At 53.9% G+C, this 23989-nt stretch overlaps 1 protein-coding gene across 1 annotated transcript; it reads right to left on the reverse strand.

Annotated features, from left to right (window-relative positions):
- Positions 1 to 17912: 17912 nt before the first annotated feature.
- Positions 17913 to 22565, reverse strand: MED21 (mediator complex subunit 21). Its single transcript, XM_073649414.1, has 4 exons — positions 22410 to 22565; positions 19004 to 19118; positions 18768 to 18868; positions 17913 to 18649 (listed from the first exon to the last, which is right to left on the reverse strand). The coding sequence occupies exons 1-4, from the start codon at positions 22482 to 22484 to the stop codon at positions 18473 to 18475; spliced, it is 468 nt and encodes a 155-aa protein (XP_073505515.1). The 5' UTR covers positions 22485 to 22565; the 3' UTR covers positions 17913 to 18472.
- Positions 22566 to 23989: the final 1424 nt, after the last annotated feature.

Here is a 23989-nt window from a genome sequence, read left to right on the forward strand (position 1 = left end):
ACAGTATGATGACCCCTACAGTAGCCCTCACACTGTATAGCGGCCCCCCCAGTAGCCCTCACACTGTATAGCGGCCCTCACAGTAGCCATCACACTGCATAGTGGCCAACAGTAGCCCTAACACTGTATAGTGGCCCCCCAATAGCCCTCACACTGTATAGTGGTCCCCAGTAGCCTTCACACTGTATAGCCCCCCCCAGTAGCCCTCACACTGTATAGCGGCCCGCACAGTAGCCCTCACACTGTATAGCGGCCCCCCCAGTAGCTCTCACACTGTATAGCGGCCCTCACAGTAGCCATCACACTGCATAGTGGCCAACAGTAGCCCTAACACTGTATAGTGGCCTCCCAGTAGCCCTCACACTGTATAGTGGTCCCCAGTAGTCCTCACACTGTTTAGCACCCCCCCAGTAGCCCTCACACTGTATAGCGGCCCTCACAGTAGCCATCACACTGCATAGTGGCCAACAGTAGCCCTCACACTGTATAGTGGCCCCCCAGTAGCCCTCACACTGTATAGTGGTCCCCAGTAGCCCTCACACTGTTTAGCACCACCCCAGTAGCCCTCACACTGTATAGCGCCCCCCCCCCAGTAGCCCTCACACTGTATAGCGGCCCTCACAGTAGCCATCACACTGCATAGTGCCCAACAGTAGCCCTCACACTGTATAGCGGCCCCCCCAGTAGCCATCACACTGCATAGTGGCCCCCCAGTAGCCCTAACACTGTATAGTGGCCCCCCAGTAGCCCTAACACTGTATAGTGGCCCCCCAGTAGCCCTCACACTGTATAGTGGTCCCCAGTAGCCTTCACACTGTATAGCCCCCCCCAGTAGCCCTCACACTGTATAGCGGCCCGCACAGTAGCCCTCACACTGTATAGCGGCCCCCCCAGTAGCTCTCACACTGTATAGCGGCCCTTACAGTAGCCATCACACTGCATAGTGGCCAACAGTAGCCCTAACACTGTATAGTGGCCACCCAGTAGCCCTCACACTGTATAGTGGTCCCCAGTAGTCCTCACACTGTTTAGCACCCCCCCAGTAGCCCTCACACTGTATAGCGGCCCTCACAGTAGCCCTCACACTGCATAGTGGCCAACAGTAGCCCTCACACTGTATAGTGGCCCCCCAGTAGCCCTCACACTGTATAGTGGTCCCCAGTAGCCCTCACACTGTTTAGCACCCCCCCAGTAGCCCTCACACTGTATAGCGCCCCCCCCCAGTAGCCCTCACACTGTATAGCGGCCCTCACAGTAGCCATCACACTGCATAGTGGCCAACAGTAGCCCTAACACAGTATAGTGGCCCCCAGTAGCCTTCACACTGTATAGCCCCCCCCCCCCCAGTAGTCCTCACACTGTATAGTGGCCTCCACAGTAGTCCTCACACTGTATAGTGGCCTCCACAGGAGTCCTCACACTGTATAGCGGCCCGCACAGTAGTCGTCACACTGTATAGCGGCCCCCTCAGTAGTCGTCACACTGTATAGCGGCCCCCCCAGTAGTCCTCACACTGCATAGCGGCCCCCCCAGTAGTCCTCACACTGTATAGCGGCTCCCACAGTAGCCCTCACACTGTATAGCGGCCCCCCTAGTAGTCCTCACACTGTATAGCTGCCCCCCCTAGTAGTCCTCACACTGTATAGCGGCCCGCACAGTAGTCCTCACACTGTATAGCGGCCCCCACAGTAGTCCTCACACTGTATAGCGGCCTCCACAGTAGTCCTCACACTGTATAGCGGCCTCCACAGTAGTCCTCACACTGTATAGCGGCCTCCACAGTAGGCCTCACACTGTATAACGCCCCCCCCCGTAGCCCTCACACTGTATAGCGGCCCCCACAGTAGGCCTCACACTGTATACCGCCCCCCCCGTAGCCCTCACACTGTATAGCGGCCCGCACAGTAGCCCTCACACTGTATAACGCCCCCCCCCGTAGCCCTCACACTGTATAGCGGCCCCCACAGTAGTCCTCACACTGTATAGCGGCCCCCACAGTAGGCCTCACACTGTATACCGCCCCCCCCGTAGCCCTCACACTGTATAGCGGCCCGCACAGTAGCCCTCACACTGTATAACGCCCCCCCCCGTAGCCCTCACACTGTATAGCGGCCCCCCCAGTAGTCCTCACACTGTATAGCGGCCCCCACAGTAGCCCTCACACTGTATACCGCCCCCCCCATAGCCCTCACACTGTATAGCGGCCCCCACAGTAGTCCTCACACTGTATAGCGGCACCCCCGTAGCCCTCACACTGTATAGCGGCCCCCACAGTAGTCCTCACACTGTATAGCGGCCTCCACAGTAGGCCTCACACTGTATAACGCCCCCCCCGTAGCCCTCACACTGCATAGCGGACCCCACAGTAGCCCTCACACTGTATAGCGGCCCCCACAGTAGCCCTCACACTGTATAGCGGCCCCCACAGTAGCCCTCACAATGTATAACGCCCCCCCCCGTAGCCCTCACACTGTATAGCGGCCCCCACAATAGTCCTCACACTGTATAGCGGCTCCCACAGTAGTCCTCACACTGTATAACGCCCCCCCGTAGCCCTCACACTGTATAGCGGCCCCCACAGTAGGCCACACACTGTATACCGCCCCCCCCGTAGCCCTCACACTGTATAGTGGCCCCCAGTAGCCTTCACACTGTATAGCCCCCCCTGTAGCCCTCACACTGTATAGTGGCCCCCAGTAGCCTTCACACTGTATAGCCCCCCCCCCCCAGTAGTCCTCACACTGTATAGTGGCCCACAGTAGCCTTCACACTGTATAGCCCCCCCCCCAGTAGTCCTCACACTGTATAGTGGCCTCCACAGTAGTCCTCACACTGTATAGTGGCCTCCACAGGAGTCCTCACACTGTATAGCGGCCCCCTCAGTAGTCCTCACACTGCATAGCGGCCCCCCCAGTAGTCCTCACACTGTATAGCGGCTCCCACAGTAGCCCTCACACTGTATAGCGGCCCCCACAGTAGTCCTCACACTGTATAGCTGCCCCCCCTAGTAGTCCTCACACTGTATAGCGGCCCCCACAGTAGTCCTCACACTGTATAGCGGCCCCCACAGTAGTCCTCACACTGTATAGCGGCCTCCACAGTAGTCCTCACACTGTATAGTGCCCCCCCGAAGCCCTCACATTGTATAGCGGCCTCCACAGTAGTCCTCACACTGTATAACGCCCCCCCCCCGTAGTCCTCACACTGTATAGCGGCCCCCACAGTAGTCCTCACACTGTATAGCGGCCCCCACAGTAGGCCTCACACTGTATAGCGGCCCGCACAGTAGCCCTCACACTGTATAACGCCCCCCCCCCGTAGCCCTCACACTGTATAGCGGCCCCCACAGTAGTCCTCAAACTGTATAGCGGCCCCCACAGTAGGCCTCACACTGTATAGCGGCCCGCACAGTAGTCCTCACACTGTATAGCGGCCCCCACAGTAGTCCTCACACTGTATAGCGGCCTCCACAGTAGTCCTCACACTGTATAGCGGCCTCCACAGTAGTCCTCACACTGTATAGCGGCCTCCACAGTAGGCCTCACACTGTATAACGCCCCCCCCCGTAGCCCTCACACTGTATAGCGGCCCCCACAGTAGCCCTCACACTGTATAGCGGCCCCCACAGTAGCCCTCACACTGTATAACGCCCCCCCCCCGTAGCCCTCACACTGTATAGCGGCCTCCACAGTAGGCCTCACACTGTATAACGTCCCCCCCGTAGCCCTCACACTGCATAGCGGCCCCCACAGTAGCCCTCACACTGTATAGCGGCCCCCACAGTAGCCTTCACACTGTATAGCGGCCCCCATAGTAGCCCTCACACTGTATTACGCCCCCCCCCCGTAGCCCTCACACTGTATAGCGGCCCCCACAGTAGTCCTCACACTGTATAGCGGCTCCCACGGTAGTCCTCACACTGTATAACGCCCCCCCCATAGCCCTCACACTGTATAGCGGCCCCCACAGTAGGCCTCACACTGTATACCGCCCCCCCCGTAGCCCTCACACTGTATAGTGGCCCCCAGTAGCCTTCACACTGTATAGCCCCCCCCGTAGCCCTCACACTGTATAGTGGCCCCCAGTAGCCTTCACACTGTATAGCCCCCCCCCAGTAGTCCTCACACTGTATAGTGGCCTCCACAGCAGTCCTCACACTGTATAGCGGCCCCCTCAGTAGTCCTCACACTGCATAGCGGCCCCCCCAGTAGTCCTCACACTGTATAGCGGCTCCCACAGTAGTCCTCACACTGCATAGCGGCCCCCCCAGTAGTCCTCACACTGTATAGCGGCCTCCACAGGAGTCCTCACACTGTATAGCGGCCCGCACAGTAGCCCTCACACTGTATAGCGGCCCCCACAGTAGTCCTCACACTGCATATTGGCCCCCCCAGTAGTCCTCACACTGTATAGCGGCCTCCACAGTAGACCTCACACTGTATAGCGGCCTCCACAGTAGTCCTCACACTGTATAGCGGCCCCCCCAGTAGTCCTCACACTGTATAGCTGCCCCCCCAGTAGTCCTCACACTGTATAGCGGCCCCCTCAGTAGCCCTCACACTGTATAGCGGATCCCACAGTAGTCCTCACACTGTATAACGCCCCCCCCCGTAGCCCTCACACTGTATAGCGGCCCGCACAGTAGCCCTCACACTGTATAGCGGCCCCCACAGTAGCCCTCACACTGTATAACGCCACCCCCCGTAGCCCTCACACTGTATAGCGGCCACCACAGTAGGCCTCACACTGTATAACGCCCCCTCCGTAGCCCTCACACTGTATAGCGGCCCCCACAGTAGCCCTCACACTGTATAGCGGCCACCACAGTAGCCCTCACACTGTATAGCGGCCACCACAGTAGCCCTCACACTGTATAACGCCCCCCCCCCCGTAGCCCTCACACTGTATAGCGGCCCGCACAGTAGTCCTCACACTGTATAACGCCCCCCCCGTAGCCCTCACACTGTATAGCGGCCCCCACAGTAGTCCTCACACTGTATAACGCCCCCCCCGTAGCCCTCACACTGTATAGCGGCCACCACAGTAGTCCTCACACTGTATAACGCCCCCCCCCGTAGCCCTCACACTCTATAGCGGCCCGCACAGTAGTCCTCACACTGTATAACGCCCCCCCCGTAGCCCTCACACTGTATAGCGGCCCCCACAGTAGGCCTCACACTGTATGCCGCCCCCCCCGTAGCCCTCACACTGTATAGCGGCCCCCACAATAGCCCTCACACTGTAAAGCGGCCCGCACAGTAGTCCTCACACTGTATAGCGGCCCGCACAGTAGGCCTCACACTGTATACCGCCCCCCCGTAGCCCTCACACTGCATAGCGGCCCGCACAGTAGGCCTCACACTGTATAGCGGCCCGCACAGTAGGCCTCACACTGTATAGCGGCCCGCACAGTAGGCCTCACACTGTATAGCGGCCCGCACAGTAGGCCTCACACTGTATAGCGGCCCGCACAGTAGGCCTCACACTGTATAGCGGCCCGCACAGTAGCCCTCACACTGTATAGCGGCCCGCACTGTAGTCCTCACATTGTATAGCGGCCCCCACAGTAGTCCTCACACTGTATAGCGGCCCGCACAGTAGTCCTCACACTGTATAGCGGCCCGCACAGTAGGCCTCACACTGTATCGCGGCCCGCACAGTAGCCCTCACACTGTATAGCGGCCCGCACAGTAGGCCTCACACTGTATAGCGGCCCGCACAGTAGGCCTCACACTGTATAGCGGCCCGCACAGTAGGCCTCACACTGTATAGCGGCCCGCACAGTAGCCCTCACACTGTATAGCGGCCCGCACAGTAGGCCTCACACTGTATAGCGGCCCGCACAGTAGGCCTCACACTGTATAGCGGCCCGCACAGTAGTCCTCACATTGTATAGCGGCCCTCACAGTAGCCCTCACACTGCATAGGGGCCAACAGTAGCCCTAACACTGTATAGTGGCCCCCCAGTAGCCCTCACACTGTATAGTGGTCCCCAGTAGCCCTTACACTGTATAGCGCCCCCCCCAGTAGCCCTCACACTGCATAGCGGCCTCCACAGTAGTCCTCACACTGTATAGCTGCCCCCCTAGTAGTCCTCACACTGTATAGCGGCCCCCACAGTAGTCCTCACACTGTATAGCGGCCCCCACAGTAGCCCTCACACTGTATAGCGGCCCCCACAGTAGCCCTCACACTGTATACCGCCCCCCCCGTAGCCCTCACACTGTATAGCGGCCCCCACAGTAGTCCTCACACTGTATACCGCCCCCCCTGTAGCCCTCACACTGTATAGCGGCCCCCACAGTAGCCCTCACACTGTATACCGCCCCCCCCGTAGCCCTCACACTGTATAGCGGCCCCCACAGTAGCCCTCACACTGTATACCGCCCCCCCCGTAGCCCTCACACTGTATAGCGGCCCCCACAGTAGTCCTCACACTGTATACCGGCCCCCCTGTAGCCCTCACACTGTATAGCGGACCGCACAGTAGGCCTCACACTGTATACCGCCCCCCCTGTAGCCCTCACACTGTATAGCGGCCCCCACAGTAGCCCTCACACTGTATACCGCCCCCCCCCGTAGCCCTCACACTGTATAGCGGCCCCCCCCGTAGCCCTCACACTGTATACCGCCCCCCCCGTAGCCCTCACACTGTATAGCGGCCCCCACAGTAGCCCTCACACTGTATAGCGGCCCGCACAGTAGCCCTCACACTGTATAGCGGCCCCCACAGTAGCCCTCACACTGTATACCGCCCCCCCCGTAGCCCTCACACTGTATAGCGGCCCGCACAGTAGTCCTCACACTGTATAGCGGCCCCCACAGTAGCCCTCACACTGTATAGCGGCCCGCACAGTAGTCCTCACACTGTATAGCGGCCCGCACAGTAGCCCTCACACTGTATAGCGGCCCGCACAGTAGTCCTCACACTGTATACCGCCCCCCCCCGTAGCCCTCACACTGTATAGCGGCCCCCACAGTAGGCCTCACACTGTATACCGCCCCCCCCCGTAGCCCTCACACTGTATAGCGGCCCCCACAGTAGTCCTCACACTGTATACCGCCCCCCCCGTAGCCCTCACACTGTATACCCCCCCCCCCCGTAGCCCTCACACTGTATAGCGGCCCGCACAGTAGGCCTCACACTGTATAGCGGCCCCCACAGTAGCCCTCACACTGTATACCACCCCCCCCCCCCGTAGCCCTCACACTGTATAGCGGCCCGCACAGTAGCCCTCACACTGTATAGCCCCCCCCCCAGTAGCCCTCACACTGTATAGCGGCCCGCACAGTAGTCCTCACACTGTATACCGCCCCCCCCGTAGCCCTCACACTGTATAGCGGCCCCCACAGTAGGCCTCACACTGTATACCGCCCCCCCCCGTAGCCCTCACACTGTATAGCGGCCCCCACAGTAGTCCTCACACTGTATACCGCCCCCCCCGTAGCCCTCACACTGTATTCCCCCCCCCCCGTAGCCCTCACACTGTATAGCGGCCCGCACAGTAGGCCTCACACTGTATAGCGGCCCCCACAGTAGCCCTCACACTGTATACCACCCCCCCCCCCGTAGCCCTCACACTGTATAGCGGCCCGCACAGTAGCCCTCACACTGTATAGCCCCCCCCCCAGTAGCCCTCACACTGTATAGCGGCCCGCACAGTAGTCCTCACATTGTATAGCGGCCCGCACAGTAGTCCTCACACTGTATAGCGGCCCGCACAGTAGGCCTCACACTGTATAGCGGCCCGCACAGTAGCCCTCACACTGTATAGCGGCCCGCACAGTAGCCCTCACACTGTATAGCGGCCCGCACAGTAGCCCTCACACTGTATAGCGGCCCGCACAGTAGTCCTCACATTGTATAGCGGCCCGCACAGTAGCCCTCACACTGTATAGCGGCCCGCACAGTAGCCCTCACACTGTATAGCGGCCCGCACAGTAGCCCTCACACTGTATAGCGGCCCGCACAGTAGCCCTCACACTGTATAGCGGCCCGCACAGTAGCCCTCACACTGTATAGCGGCCCGCACAGTAGGCCTCACACTGTATAGCGGCCCGCACAGTAGGCCTCACACTGTATAGCGGCCCGCACAGTAGGCCTCACACTGTATAGCGGCCCGCACAGTAGGCCTCACACTGTATAGCGGCCCGCACAGTAGCCCTCACACTGTATAGCGGCCCGCACAGTAGCCCTCACACTGTATAGCGGCCCGCACAGTAGCCCTCACACTGTATAGCGGCCCGCACAGTAGCCCTCACACTGTATAGCGGCCCGCACAGTAGCCCTCACACTGTATAGCGGCCCGCACAGTAGCCCTCACACTGTATAGCGGCCCGCACAGTAGGCCTCACACTGTATAGCGGCCCGCACAGTAGTCCTCACATTGTATAGCGGCCCGCACAGTAGTCCTCACATTGTATAGCGGCCCGCACAGTAGCCCTCACACTGTATAGCGGCCCGCACAGTAGCCCTCACACTGTATAGCGGCCCGCACAGTAGCCCTCACACTGTATAGCGGCCCGCACAGTAGCCCTCACACTGTATAGCGGCCCGCACAGTAGCCCTCACACTGTATAGCGGCCCGCACAGTAGCCCTCACACTGTATAGCGGCCCGCACAGTAGGCCTCACACTGTATAGCGGCCCGCACAGTAGCCCTCACACTGTATAGCGGCCCGCACAGTAGCCCTCACACTGTATAGCGGCCCGCACAGTAGGCCTCACACTGTATAGCGGCCCGCACAGTAGTCCTCACATTGTATAGCGGCCCGCACAGTAGTCCTCACATTGTATAGCGGCCCGTACAGTAGTCCTCACATTGTATAGCGGCCCGCACAGTAGGCCTCACACTGTATAGCGGCCCGCACAGTAGTCCTCACATTGTATAGCGGCCCTCACAGTAGCCCTCATACTGCATAGTGGCCAACAGTAGCCCTAACACTGTATAGTGGCCCCCCAGTAGCCCTCACACTGTATAGTGGTCCCTAGTAGCCCTCACATTGTATAGCGGCCCCCCCAGTAGTCCTCACACTGTATAGCCCCCCCCCAGTAGCCCTCACACTGTATAGCGGCCCTCACAGCAGCCATCACACTGCATAGTGGCCAACAGTAGCCCTAACACTGTATAGTGGCCCCCAGTAGCCTTCACACTGTTTAGTCCCCCCCCCACCAGTAGTCCTCACACTGTATAGTGGCCTCCACAGTAGTCCTCACACTGTATAGTGGCCTCCACAGTAGTCCTCACACTGTATAGTGGCCTCCACAGGAGTCCTCGCACTGTATAGCGGCCCCCTCAGTAGTCCTCACACTGTATAGCGGCTCCCACAGTAGTCCTCACACTGTATAGCTGCCCCCCCTAGTAGTCCTCACACTGTATAGCGGCCCCCACAGTAGTCCTCACACTGTATAGCGGCCTCCACAGTAGTCCTCACACTGTATAGCGCCCCCCCCCGAAGCCCTCACATTGTATAGCGGCTCCCACAGTAGTCCTCACACTGTATAACGCCCCCCCCGTAGCCCTCACACTGTATAGCGGCCCCCACAGTAGGCCTCACACTGTATACCGCCCCCCCCCCGTAGCCCTCACACTGTATAGCGGCCCGCACAGTAGCCCTCACACTGTATAGCGGCCCGCACAGTAGTCCTCACATTGTATAGCGGCCCCCACAGTAGGCCTCACACTGTATAACGCCCCCCCCCGTAGCCCTCACATTGTATAGCGGCCCCCACAGTAGTCCTCACACTGTATAGCGGCCCCCACAGTAGCCCTCACACTGTATAACGCTCCCCCCCCCCCGTAGCCCTCACACTGTATAGCGGCCCCCACAGTAGTCCTCACACTGTATAGCGGCCCCCACAGGAGGCCTCACACTGTATAACGCCCCCCCCCGTAGCCCTCACACTGTATAGCGGCCCCCACAGTAGTCCTCACACTGTATAGCGGCCCCCACAGTAGGCCTCACACTGTATAACGCCCCCCCCCCCCCGTAGCCCTCACACTGTATAGCGGCCCGCACAGTAGTCCTCACACTGTATAGCGGCCCCCACAGTATCCCTCACACTGTATAACGCCCCCCCCCCCGTAGTCCTCACACTGTATAGCGGCCTTCACAGTAGGCCTCACACTGTATAGCGACCCGCACAGTAGTCCTCACACTGTATAGCGGCCCCCACAGTAGTCCTCACACTGTATAGCGGCCCCCACAGTAGGCCTCACACTGTATAACGCCCCCCCCCCCCCCCGTAGCCCTCACACTGTATAGCGGCCCGCACAGTAGTCCTCACACTGTATAGCGGCCCCCACAGTATCCCTCACACTGTATAACGCCCCCCCCCCCGTAGTCCTCACACTGTATAGCGGCCTTCACAGTAGGCCTCACACTGTATAGCGACCCGCACAGTAGTCCTCACACTGTATAGCGGCCCCCACAGTAGGCCTCACACTGTATAACGCCCCCACCCCCGTAGTCCTCACACTGCCTAGCGGCCCCCCCAGTAGTCCTCACACTGTATAGCGGCTCCCACAGTAACCCTCACACTGTATAGCGGCCTCCACAGTAGTCCTCACACTGTATAGCTGCCCCCCCCCAGTAGTCTTCACACTGTATAGCGGCCTCCACAGTAGTCCTCACATTGTATAGCAGCCCGCACAGTAGTCCTCACACTGTATAGCGGCCCGCACAGTAGCCCTCACACTGTATAGCGGCCCGCACAGTAGCCCTCACACTGTATAGCGGCCCGCACAGTAGCCCTCACACTGTATAGCGGCCCGCACAGTAGCCCTCACACTGTATAGCGGCCCGCACAGTAGCCCTCACACTGTATAGCGGCCCGCACAGTAGCCCTCACACTGTATACCGCCCCCCCCGTAGCCCTCACACTGTATAGCGGCCCGCACAGTAGGCCTCACACTGTATAGCGGACCGCACAGTAGCCCTCCACTGTATACCGCCCCCCCCGTAGCCCTCACACTGTATAGCGGCCCGCACAGTAGGCCTCACACTGTATAGCGGCCCGCACAGTAGCCCTCACATTGTATAGCGGCCCGCAGAGTAGGCCTCACACTGTATAGCGGCCCGCACAGTAGCCCTCACACTGTATAGCGGCCCGCACAGTAGGCCTCACACTGTACAGCGGCCCCCACAGTAGGCCTCACACTGTATAGCGGCCCCCACAGTAGGCCTCACACTGTATAGCGGCCCGCACAGTAGGCCTCACACTGTATAGCGGCCCGCACAGTAGGCCTCACACTGTATAGCGGCCCGCACAGTAGGCCTCACACTGTATAGCGGCCCCCACAGTAGGCCTCACACTGTATAGCGGCCCGCACAGTAGGCCTCACACTGTATAGCGGCCCCCACAGTAGTCCTCACATTGTATAGCGGCCCGCACAGTAGGCCTCACACTGTATAGCGGCCCCCACAGTAGGCCTCACACTGTATAGCGGCCCGCACAGTAGGCCTCACACTGTATAGCGGCCCCCACAGTAGCCCTCACACTGTATAGCGGCCCCCACAGTAGCCCTCACACTGTATAGCGGCCCCCACAGTAGCCCTCACACTGTATAGCGGCCCCCACAGTAGGCCTCACATTGTATAGTGGCCCGCACAGTAGTCCTCACATTGTATAGCGGCCCCCACAGTAGTCCTCACATTGTATAGCGGCCCCCACAGTAGTCCTCACATTGTATAGCGGCCCGCACAGTAGGCCTCACACTGTATAGCGGCCCGCACAGTAGGCCTCACACTGTATAGCGGCCCGCACAGTAGTCCTCACACTGTATAGCGGCCCGCACAGTAGTCCTCACATTGTATAGCGGCCCGCACAGTAGTCCTCACACTGTATAGCGGCCCGCACAGTAGTCATCACACTGTATAGCGGCCCTCACAGTAGCCATCACACTGCATAGTGGCCAACAGTAGCCCTAACACTGTATAGCGGCCCGCACAGTAGTCCTCACACTGTATAGCGGCCCGCACAGTAGTCCTCACACTGTATAGCGGCCCCCACAGTAGGCCTCACACTGTATAGCGGCCCTCACAGTAGGCCTCACACTGTATAGCGGCCCGCACAGTAGGCCTCACACTGTATAGCGACCCGCACAGTAGTCCTCACACTGTATAGCGGCCCCCACAGTAGGCCTCACACTGTATAGCGGCCCCCACAGTAGTCCTCACACTGTATAGCGGCCCGCACAGTAGTCCTCACACTGTATAGCGGCCCGCACAGTAGTCCTCACACTGTATAGCGGCCCGCACAGTAGGCCTCACACTGTATAGCGGCCCGCACAGTAGGCCTCACACTGTATAGCGACCCGCACAGTAGTCCTCACACTGTATAGCGGCCCGCACAATAGGCCTCACACTGTATAGCGGCCCGCACAGTAGTCCTCACACTGTATAGCGGCCCGCACAGTAGGCCTCACACTGTATAGCGGCCCGCACAGTAGGCCTCACACTGTATAGCCCCCCCCCATTAGCCCTCACACTGTATAGCGGCCCGCACAGTAGGCCTCACACTGTATAGCGGCCCGCACAGTAGTCCTCACACTGTATAGCGGCCCCCACAGTAGCCCTCACACTGTATAGCGGCCCGCACAGTAGGCCTCACACTGTATAGCGGCCCGCACAGTAGTCCTCACACTGTATAGCGGCCCGCACAGTAGGCCTCACACTGTATAGCGGCCTCCACAGTAGTCCTCACACTGTATAGCGGCCTCCACAGTAGTCCTCATACTGTATAGTGGCCTCCACAGTAGGCCTCACACTGTATAGCTGCCCCCACACTGTATAGCGGCCCGCACAGTAGCCCTCACACTGTATAGCGGCCCGCACAGTAGCCCTCACACTGTATAGCGGCCCCCCCAGTAGTCCTCACACTGTATAGCGGTCCGCACAGTAGTCCTCACACTGTATAGCGGTCCGCACAGTAGTCCTCACACTGTATAGCGGCCCCCACAGTAGTCCTCACACTGTATAGCGGCCCGCACAGTAGTCCTCACACTGTATAGCGGCCCGCACAGTAGTCCTCACATTGTATAGCGGCCCGCACAGTAGTCCTCACATTGTATAGCGGCCCCCACAGTAGTCCTCACACTGTATAGCGGCCCCCACAGTAGTCCTCACACTGTATAGCGGCCCGCACAGTAGTCCTCACACTGTATAGCGGCCCGCACAGTAGTCCTCACATTGTATAGCGGCCCGCACAGTAGTCCTCACACTGTATAGCGGCCCGCACAGTAGTCCTCACACTGTATAGCGGCCCGCACAGTAGCCCTCACACTGTATAGCGGCCCGCACAGTAGCCCTCACACTGTATAGCGGCCCGCACAGTAGCCCTCACACTGTATAGCGGCCCGCACAGTAGTCCTCACACTGTATAGCGGCCCGCACAGTAGTCCTCACACTGTATAGCGGCCCGCACAGTAGTCCTCACACTGTATAGCGGCCCGCACAGTAGTCCTCACACTGTATAGCGGCCCCCACAGTAGTCCTCACACTGTATAGCGGCCCCCACAGTAGTCCTCACACTGTATAGCGGCCCGCACAGTAGTCCTCACACTGTATAGCGGCCCGCACAGTAGTCCTCACACTGTATAGCGGCCCGCACAGTAGTCCTCACACTGTATAGCGGCCCGCACAGTAGCCCTCACACTGTATAGCGGCCCGCACAGTAGCCCTCACACTGTATAGCGGCCCGCACAGTAGTCCTCACACTGTATAGCGGCCCGCACAGTAGTCCTCACACTGTATAGCGGCCCGCACAGTAGTCCTCACACTGTATAGCGGCCCGCACAGTAGTCCTCACACTGTATAGCGGCCCCCACAGTAGTCCTCACACTGTATAGCGGCCCGCACAGTAGTCCTCACACTGTATAGCGGCCCGCACAGTAGCCCTCACACTGTATAGCGGCCCGCACAGTAGTCCTCACACTGTATAGCGGCCCGCACAGTAGTCCTCACACTGTATAGCGGCCCGCACAGTAGTCCTCACACTGTATAGCGGCCCGCACAGTAGTCCTCACACTGTATAGCGGCCCGCACAGTAGTCCTCACACTGTATAGCGGCCCGCACAGTAGTCCTCACACTGTATAGCGGCCCGCACAGTAGTCCTCACACTGTATAGCGGCCCGCACAGTAGTCCTCACACTGTATAGCGGCCCGCACAGTAGTCCTCACACTGTATAGCGGCCCGCACAGTAGTCCTCACACTGTATAGCGGTCCTCACACTGTATAGCGGCCCCCACAGTAGGCCTCACACTGTATAATTTGCTCACCCCCCTTGTATAATACCCAGGTAATATAATGTAATCATATATCGCTCATTACCGGACGATATCGACCGTGCACTCACTCGCCGCAACTTTCTATAAGTTTCTAAAACTAAAGTTGTTGTTTTTTTTTTAAAAAAAATGGAAGCTCCCAGCCGAATATAACCCGACCTATCGAGCTGTAGACAAAGCACAAACCTTTCCAGTGCCGGCCTCATCATCAGGGGGGAAAAGGATGGAAAACGTCCCCTTATCAGACGAGGATAGCCCACAGACACAAGAACTATGGAAGTGGATGGAGAGGATTTCAGCAGACTGGCCCTTTAAATAACAGGACGGCTCTTATTATCGGTGTACGTGGTCCAGTCTTTGTGAAGCCCGAGGTGACGTAACGCAGCGACACACGACTGAGCGCAGGGAAACTAACAGATTAACTCACGAGAGGAAGTGACTGACGGCTGTAATCATCCTCCGCGGCTGGAGATCATCGTCATGATGTCACACGACAATCATCGATGACATCATATGGTCATGTGATAACAAGACTGAACTGTACAATCCAGATCGGAAACAAGAGAGGAAAAAAAACAAAAAAAATAATTCGACTGCAGCTGCATCCCCCTCCTCCTCCCTAAGACTCTAGATCAGGTCGGCACAACATACGGCCCGAGGAGCTGTCTGGAGACGCCGCTGAGGCAGAGAAAACGCGGTCAGCCCCCGCCCCGAATTGCGGCAGCATCATCATGAGGTCACCATGCTGCTGCCAGTGCCGCACGGGCAGAGGAGACATCGAGCACTAATAAGCCCTCCATGGAGGAGCTGAAGATTCAATGTCATGTTATTTCAGATGAGGGGCCGGGGGAGGAAAGGGTAGTGTTACTACGAGGCCACATAATGTGACAATTTGCGACATAATGGGGCAATTAAGGGGGCATAGTATAGCGAGGGGCAGTGGGATGGGGGGACTTGCAAAGGGGCAGTATGTGGGAGAGACATTATGGAGAGGGACAGTGTGGGAGAGACATTATGGAGAGGGGCAGTGTGGGAGAGACATTATGGAGAGGGGCAGTGTGGGAGAGACATTATGGAGAGGGGCAGTGTGGGAGAGACATTATGGAGAGGGGCAGTGTGGGAGAGACATTATGGAGAGGGGCAGTGTGGGAGAGACATTATGGAGAGGGGCAGTGTGGGGAGAGACATTATGGAGAGGGGCAGTGTGGGAGAGACATTATGGAGAGGGGCAGTGTGGGGAGAGACATTATGGAGAGGGGCAGTGTGGGAGAGACATTATGGAGAGGGGCAGTGTGGGAGAGACATTATGGAGAGGGGCAGTGTGGGAGAGACATTATGGAGAGGGGCAGTGTGGGGAGAGACATTATGGAGAGGGGCAGTGTGGGAGAGACATTATGGAGAGGGGCAGTGTGGGAGAGACATTATGTAGAGGGGCAGTGTGGGAGAGACATTATGGAGAGGGGCAGTGTGGGGGGATATTATGGAGAGGGGCAGTGTGGGAGAGACATTATCGAGAGGGGCAGTGCGGGAGAGACATTATGGAGAGGGGCAGTGTGGGAGAGACATTATGGAGAGGGGCAGTGTGGGAGAGACATTATGGAGAGGGGCAGTGTGGGGAGAGACATTATGTAGAGGGACAGTGTGGGGAGAGACATTATGTAGAGGGACAGTGTGGGGATATTATGGAGAAGGCCTGTGAATGTGGGAAGGGGTATTTTATAGAGGGGCAGTGTGGGGGATATTATGGAGAGGGACAGTGTGGGGGGATATTATGGAATAGGGCAGTGAATGTGGGAAGGGGTATTTTATAGAGGGGCAGTGTGGGGGATATTATGGAGAGGGACAGTGTGGGGGGATATTATGGAATAGGGCAGTGAATGTGGGAAGGGGTATTTTATAGAGGGGCAGTGTGGGAAGGGGTATTTTATAGAGGGGCAGTGTGGGGGATATTATGGAGAGGGGCAGTGTGGGGGATATTATGGAGAGGGGCAGTGTGGGGGATATTATGGAGAGGGGCAGTGTGGGGGATATTATGGAGAGGGGCAGTGTGGGGGATATTTTGGAGAGGGGCAGTGTGGGGGATATTATGGAGAGGGGCAGTGTGGGGGATATTATGGAGAGGGGCAGTGTGGGGGATATTATGGAGAAGGCCTGTGAATGTGGGAAGGGGTATTTTATAGAGGGGCAGTGTGGGAAAGTATTTTGGAGAGGGGCAGTGTGCAGGAGGATATTTCAGAGAAGGGCAATGTGTGTGTGGGGTATTTTGTGCGGGAAGCGCAGTGAGGGGCAATTATTTATTCAGGGGCAGAGAATGGGAGATACTGTTATTTATGGAGCAGTATAATGATACTTTTATTTTTAAGGGCACAGTGTCGGGATGTGCTACTGAAGAAGAAAGAGGCAAATCTGGAGAGAGCAGCTCTGGGCATGGAAGTTCATCATGGCATCTGTGCTACATGGGGGACGGAAGGGATGGGAGCGACTCTAATCAGAGAACATGTCACCTGTAAGGTACCTGGATGTAAATGTTTGTTTCTTTTATGATACTGACCACATCTCATCGGTACTGTGGTTCCTGTATGATCCACAGTCTGATGCTGGCTGGCAACAACTCCCAGCATCTCCTTACCATTTTTAAGGACATACTGGGAATTGTAGGTTCATGCGATACAAATGTATATGGGTCTGACCATACAACACAATTGATCACTGTACTAAGCATGGCGCTGCACTCGCACACTGCCAGCGGTTCTGGCGCTGCACTCGCACACTGCCAGCGGTTCTGGCGCTGCACTCGCACACTGCCAGCGGTTCTGGCGCTGCACTCGCACACTGCCAGCGGTTCTGGCGCTGCACTCGCACACTGCCAGCGGTTCTGGCGCTGCACTCGCACACTGCCAGCGGTTCTGGCGCTGCACTCGCGTGCTAACTGTGGTTCTGATCTTGTACACAAGTAGCAATGCATAACGTGTTTCATAGCTATATTAAAACTTAAAAGTGTAAAAAAACTTACAGATTTGAGATTATGAGGAGGATTTGGCTAGTTTCTGCTCCAAAAAAAAAAAAAAACACAACAAAAAAAAACTGTTTAAGTTAGTGTGTGTGTTCACACTGATTTTTTTGGAGCAAAAATTCTCCAAATCCTTCTCAAATACTCAAAATTTGGTTCTGGCGATGTATTCATGTACCGATGGTGGTTCTGGCGATGTATTCATGTAACTACCTCTTTAAAATACAATTTGCGGCCCTTGCGATTGGTCCAGTATGGCAATGTGGCCCTTGGACCCCAAAAAAATGTTGTGCACCCCTGCTCTAGATCAAGGAACTAGAATTTGTGGCTGAGCACCAGTCACTGAACAGCAGGACATAAGATTATTAAACCACACCCCTTCTTTATACCCCGCCCCTTCAGACATTCCTTAGCCCAGAATCCGGTGATATTTCAGGCCATATGTGGGATTTGCTTCTATTTGGAGAGCGGGGTCCCCCTTATCCTGTCCGCTGCCTATCACTGACTTCTATGGGAGGAGCTCTGTTTCACAACTCCCATAGGTTTCAGATATAAGAGGCTTCTACTCCTTTAAGACCAGACGACAATCTAGAGCAGTCTGGGACAAATCTGTTGATTTTTATAGGGAATGAATATTTTTGCAAATATAAAGCAAAGCCATGAAGAAAAATAAATAATATCAGGTATTTCTCATCCAATTTTTTTTATTTTTTATTTTTTTTTTTATTATGAAAAACCTGATTACAAACGTCGGTGGAGATCCCGGGATCCGCTGCAGCCGTCCTCGCTGGAGAAAATCCACTCGTACCTCCCGCGCCTCATTTATCAGTGACAACGGGGCCACCTACTGGTCGTGAATGGGAAGGATGGTGCACGATAGATTGTTTCCAGAGACAGACGGGGGCTGTTTTGTGCCATCCTGGGGAATGCGGGTCTTCTCTCATTAAATGATCAGAAGGGGGCGCCAGTCTTTAATGCGAAGAATTGGGGACATGAAAAGATATAAATCTGATAAACACGAGGGGGCTGAGACCCCCACGATCGCTAACACGAAGGCGCGGACTCTCCTCCATCGGTCTTCGCTTTAGCGATCGGTGGGGGGGGGGGGGGGGCAGTCAGCCACCATCGCACGCAGTTCGGTATCTCAGTCCTGAGGCGGGAGAGCGCCCCCTGCTGCTAGCTCTCAGGCAGCGGCTGCATGTGGATGATGCTCCTCGTCTTCAGCTGTGACTGAGCGATGTCGGCCAGCGCCGTCTGGATCTTCTCCAGCAGCATGTCCCCCCGGTACACCACCTCCTCCAGGCGCGCGGCGGCCGCGTGGTTCTCCTCCTCTAGCTGGTACAGGCTGGCGGCCTAGAGAAGATACAAACCAAGTCCTGTAATTGGGAAATCCTGATAATCCGGCACATTGCACCAATCTACACCGACCAATCTACACCGACCCCCCACCGATGTCTGCAGAGCATCTCACCTGTAGTGCCGCCGTGGACTCCTCGCTGGGTAAAGACTCGATGAGAACGTCAATATCTTTCGCGGTGCGAGCGATGAGGGCGGCGAAGAGCTGAGCGTATTCTGCAAGAGAGAAGAAGATCAAGAGGAAAGTACAACAAAGACGACCACCACGACAAAGACGACCACCACGACAAAGACGACCACCACGACAAAGACGACCACCACATGTCTGCCGGAGGAGGAGGCGACACTCACCTTCCGTGGGGCTCGAGGGCTGCTCTTTACTTATAGACGTCTGGATGTTACTGAACGAGGCGGGAGGAGCGCACTGCTGAAGAACCCCAATGGCGTTACAGAACTGGTCCGCAAGCTGCAACACATAGCAGAATAGTGAGTGCAGCTCTGGAGTATAATATAGGATGTAACTCAGGATCAGTAATGTAATGTATGTACACAGTGACTGCACCAGAAGAATAGTGAGTGCAGCTCTGGAGTATAATACAGGATGTAACTCAGGATCAGTAATGTAATGTATGTACACAGTGACTGCACCAGCAGAATAGTGAGTGCAGCTCTGGTGTATAATACAGGATGTAACTCAGGATCAGTAATGTAATGTATGTACACAGTGACTGCACCAGCAGAATAGTGAGTGCAGCTCTGGAGTATAATACAGGATGTAACTCCGGATCAGTAATGTAATGTATGTACACAGTGACTGCACCAGCAGAATAGTGAGTGCAGCTCTGGAGTATAATACAGGATGTAACTCACAATCAGTAATGTAATGTATGTACACAGTGACTGCACCAGCAGAATAGTGAGTGCAGCTCTGGAGTATAATACAGGATGTAACTCACAATCAGTAATGTAATGTATGTACACAGTGACTGCACCAGCAGAATAGTGAGCGCAGCTCTGGAGTATAATACAGGAGGTAACTCAGGATTAGTAATGTAATGTATGTACACAGTGACTGCACCAGCAGAATAGTGAGTGCAGCTCTGGAGTATAATACAGGATGTAACTCAGGATCAGTAATGTAATGTATGTACACAGTGACTGCACCAGCAGAATAGTGAGTGCAGCTCTGGAGTATAATACAGGATGTAACTCAGGATCAATAATGTAATGTCTGTACACAGTGACTGCACCAGCAGAATAGTGAGTGCAGCTCTGGAGTATAATACAGGAGGTAACTCAGGATTAGTAATGTAATGTATGTACACAGTAACTGCACCAGCAGAATAGTGAGTGCAGCTCTGGAGTATAATACAGGGTGTAACTCAGGATCAGTAATGTATGTACACAGTGAATGCACCAGCACAATAGTGAGTGCAGCTCTGGAGTATAATACAGGATGTAACTCAGGATCAGTAATGTAATGTATGTACACAGTGACTGCACCAGCAGAATAGTGAGTGCAGCTCTGGAATATAATACAGGATGTAACTCAGGATCAGTAATGTAATGTATGTACACAGTGACTGCACCAGCAGAATAGTGAGTGCAGCTCTGGAGTATAATACAGGATGTAACTTACAATCAGTAATGTAATGTATGTACACAGTGACTGCACCAGCAGAATAGTGAGCGCAGCTCTGGAGTATAATACAGGAGGTAACTCAGGATTAGTAATGTAATGTATGTACACAGTGACTGCACCAGCAGAATAGTGAGTGCAGCTCTGGAGTATAATACAGGATGTAACTCAGGATCAGTAATGTAATGTATGTACACAGTGACTGCACCAGCAGAATAGTGAGTGCAGCTCTGGAGTATAATACAGGATGTAACTCAGGATCAATAATGTAATGTCTGTACACAGTGACTGCACCAGCAGAATAGTGAGTGCAGCTCTGGAGTATAATACAGGAGGTAACTCAGGATTAGTAATGTAATGTATGTACACAGTGACTGCACCAGCAGAATAGTGAGTGCAGCTCTGGAGTATAATACAGGGTGTAACTCAGGATCAGTAATGTAATGTATGTACACAGTGAATGCACCAGCACAATAGTGAGTGCAGCTCTGGAGTATAATACAGGATGTAACTCAGGATCAGTAATGTAATGTATGTACACAGTGACTGCACCAGCAGAATAGTGAGTGCAGCTCTGGAGTATAATACAGGATGTAACTCAGGATCAGTAATGTAATGTATGTACACAGTGACTGCACCAGCAGAATAGTGAGTGCAGCTCTGGAGTATAATACAGGATGTAACTCAGGATCAGTAATGTAATGTATGTACACAGTGACTGCACCAGCAGAATAGTGAGTGCAGCTCTGGAGTATAATACAGGATGTAACTCAGGATCAGTAATGTAATGTATGTACACGGTGACTGCACCAGCAGAATAGTGAGTGCAGCTCTGGAGTATAATACAGGATGTAACTCAGGATCAATAATGTAATGTCTGTACACAGTGACTGCACCAGCAGAATAGTGAGTGCAGCTCTGGAGTATAATACAGGAGGTAACTCAGGATTAGTAATGTAATGTATGTACACAGTGACTGCACCAGCAGAATAGTGAGTGCAGCTCTGGAGTATAATACAGGGTGTAACTCAGGATCAGTAATGTAATGTATGTACACAGTGAATGCACCAGCACAATAGTGAGTGCAGCTCTGGAGTATAATACAGGATGTAACTCAGGATCAGTAATGTAATGCATGTACACAGTGACTGCACCAGCAGAATAGTGAGTGCAGCTCTGGAGTATAATACAGGATGTAACTCAGGATCAGTAATGTAATGTATGTACACAGTGACTGCACCAGCAGAATAGTGAGTGCAGCTCTGGAGTATAATACAGGATGTAACTCAGGATCAGTAATGTAATGTATGTACACAGTGACTGCACTAGCAGAATAGTGAGTGCAGCTCTGGAGTATAATACAGGATGTAACTCAGGATCAGTAATGTAATGTATGTACACGGTGACTGCACCAGCAGAATAGTGAGTGCAGCTCTGGAGTATAATACAGGATGTAACTCAGGATCAGTAATGTAATGTATGTACACAGTGACTGCACCAGCAGAATAGTGAGTGCAGCTCTGGAGTATAATACAGGATGTAACTCAGGATCAGTAATGTAATGTATGTACACGGTGACTGCACCAGCAGAATAGTGAGTGCAGCTCTGGAGTATAATACAGGATGTAACTCAGGATCAGTAATGTAATGTATGTACACAGTGACTGCACCAGCAGAATAGTGAGTGCAGCTCTGGAGTATAATACAGGATGTAACTCAGGATCAGTAATGTAATGTATGTACACGGTGACTGCACCAGCAGAATAGTGAGTGCAGCTCTGGAGTATAATACAGGATGTAACTCAGGATCAGTAATGTAATGTATGTACACGGTGACTGCACCAGCAGAATAGTGAGTGCAGCTCTGGAGTATAATACAGGAGGTAACTCAGGATCAGTAATGTAATGTCTGTACACAGTGACCGCACCAGCAGAATAGTGAGTGCAGCTCTGGAGTACGCACAGATAATGATGGGTTGAGCACACTCATCCAGTAACCACACAATACAACATGTGACTATGTCTCGGTTGTCACTGTATCACCTTCCCCTCGGCTCTGCACAACACAGCGAATGAACCAGAAGTCTCGGGCGGACATCGGGACCGGGAATCACTCACCGAGTTCAGCGCGTCCTGCAGCTGCGTCAGCCGATCCGCCATCTTTGACTCGGGCAAAACCGAAACTGAGCCCATAATCACGACGTGCTCTCCTATTGGTCCGCGGCTCCTGGGCGTGTCTACTATGTTCGACGTATTTTTTTCTATGTTTTTTTTTTTTGTATGAACTTTATTGACATTACTCGCAACAAACACTGGCACTGTAGTGACAAGGAACCTGTGTAATTCCAGGAGGATTTTCAGCTTCTGAGGCTCTGGAACGATTTCTATCCGCACTGGGACTGACATTAAATAAAAACAGATCCCTTAAAATTAAAAACTAAAAAAAAAAGCTGTGTACTATGCTGTACATTGGGGTTCAACTGTGTTAGGGGAAGGTTTATCTCACGTGCAGTTCCACTATTAACCACCAGGTGTCACACTTGATACAATCTGTGAATCCAAAGTTTTAACCTTTTCCTTCCAGGTGATTTTTTTATTTTTTTATTTATTTTTTCCTCTATTTATTTTTATAATTTTTCTTCTCATTGGCCGTACGAGCGTTTTTGCTTTTTTTTCCGGGTCAAGTTGTATTTTTTTTTAACCATATACTGAAAAACAGGAGAAAAAAAAACCTCCTTGTGATTATGAAAAGGCTAAAAAAAAAAATAATAAAAAATTAATAATAATAATTAAAATGATTAAATTAATGAATAATAATTATTAATATTATTCTCCAGGTCGGTACGATGACGGCAATATCAAACTACTATAGATTTTATTGGCTACAAAAAAAAAAGAATAAAAGTGAAACTTTTTAAATAAAAAAATATATTTTTTGTTAGTTTTTGTCGCCATTTTCTGAGTCCGGTAATTTTTTAATGTTCTGTTGGGGCTCGTTTTTTCCATGTAGTTTTTGTGGCTGGACCACCTGGGAGTACAAAGATGGCGTCGACGGGGGTCTTCATCAGACACCTTGTTGCCATGGCAATCCATCAGCCCACAGGGAAAAAAAAATGCCATTGTCAAGGAAAGACGACTGCGGCAGCAATCAGATCCAATAATGACTAAAATTATTATTCATTTTTTTCTTGTACGTGAATAAAAATAGACTCTGTGGATGAAATTTTTATCCGTTTTCGGTCCAAGTCTCCATTTTTATCACTATGGTGATAAACGGGCGTCTGAATGAGGCCTCAGCCACAGACGTGATCTACCGTCTGACATGTGTATGGGGATCAGCCATATTTCTTCTCTGCCGCCCCTTTAAGGCCCCCAATAGCAGCGATCTGAGGAGCACAAGACCGCCATTTATACAGGAGGGTTTGGGTAATTTTATTGTTTCCACAAAATCATCAAATTTGGGGCTTTTATTAACTAGGCACCTATAGTCATATACTGCAGACGCCATGGTTGGGATGTATATAATATATACAGTGCCTACAAGTAGTATTCAACCCCCTGCAGATTTAGCTGGTTGACACATGCGGAATTAACTTGGCATTGTGACATTTGTACTGTAGATCAGCCTGGAAGTGGGAAATGCACTGCAGCAAATTTTTTTTTTTTTTTTTAAAACGTTAAAAGTTAATTCAGAGTGT

This window comes from Phyllobates terribilis, unplaced genomic scaffold, assembly GCF_046119375.1.
Source record: "Phyllobates terribilis strain yellow unplaced genomic scaffold, ASM4611937v1 Scaffold_10__3_contigs__length_209671492, whole genome shotgun sequence".
Lineage (NCBI taxonomy): Eukaryota > Metazoa > Chordata > Amphibia > Anura > Dendrobatidae > Phyllobates > Phyllobates terribilis.

What these genes read in the sequence shown, in the direction of transcription:
- MED21 (XM_073649414.1), bottom strand. Translation starts at nt 22,484, where the DNA reads ATGGGCTCAGTTTCGGTTTTGCCCGAGTCAAAGATGGCGGATCGGCTG. An exon ending in TGCAGGACGCGCTGAACTCG is followed by an intron (nt 19,119 to 22,409) that starts GTGAGTGATTCC and finishes TATGTGTTGCAG; the next exon opens with CTTGCGGACCAGTTCTGTAA. An exon ending in GCCCTCGAGCCCCACGGAAG is followed by an intron (nt 18,869 to 19,003) that starts GTGAGTGTCGCC and finishes TCTCTCTTGCAG; the next exon opens with AATACGCTCAGCTCTTCGCC.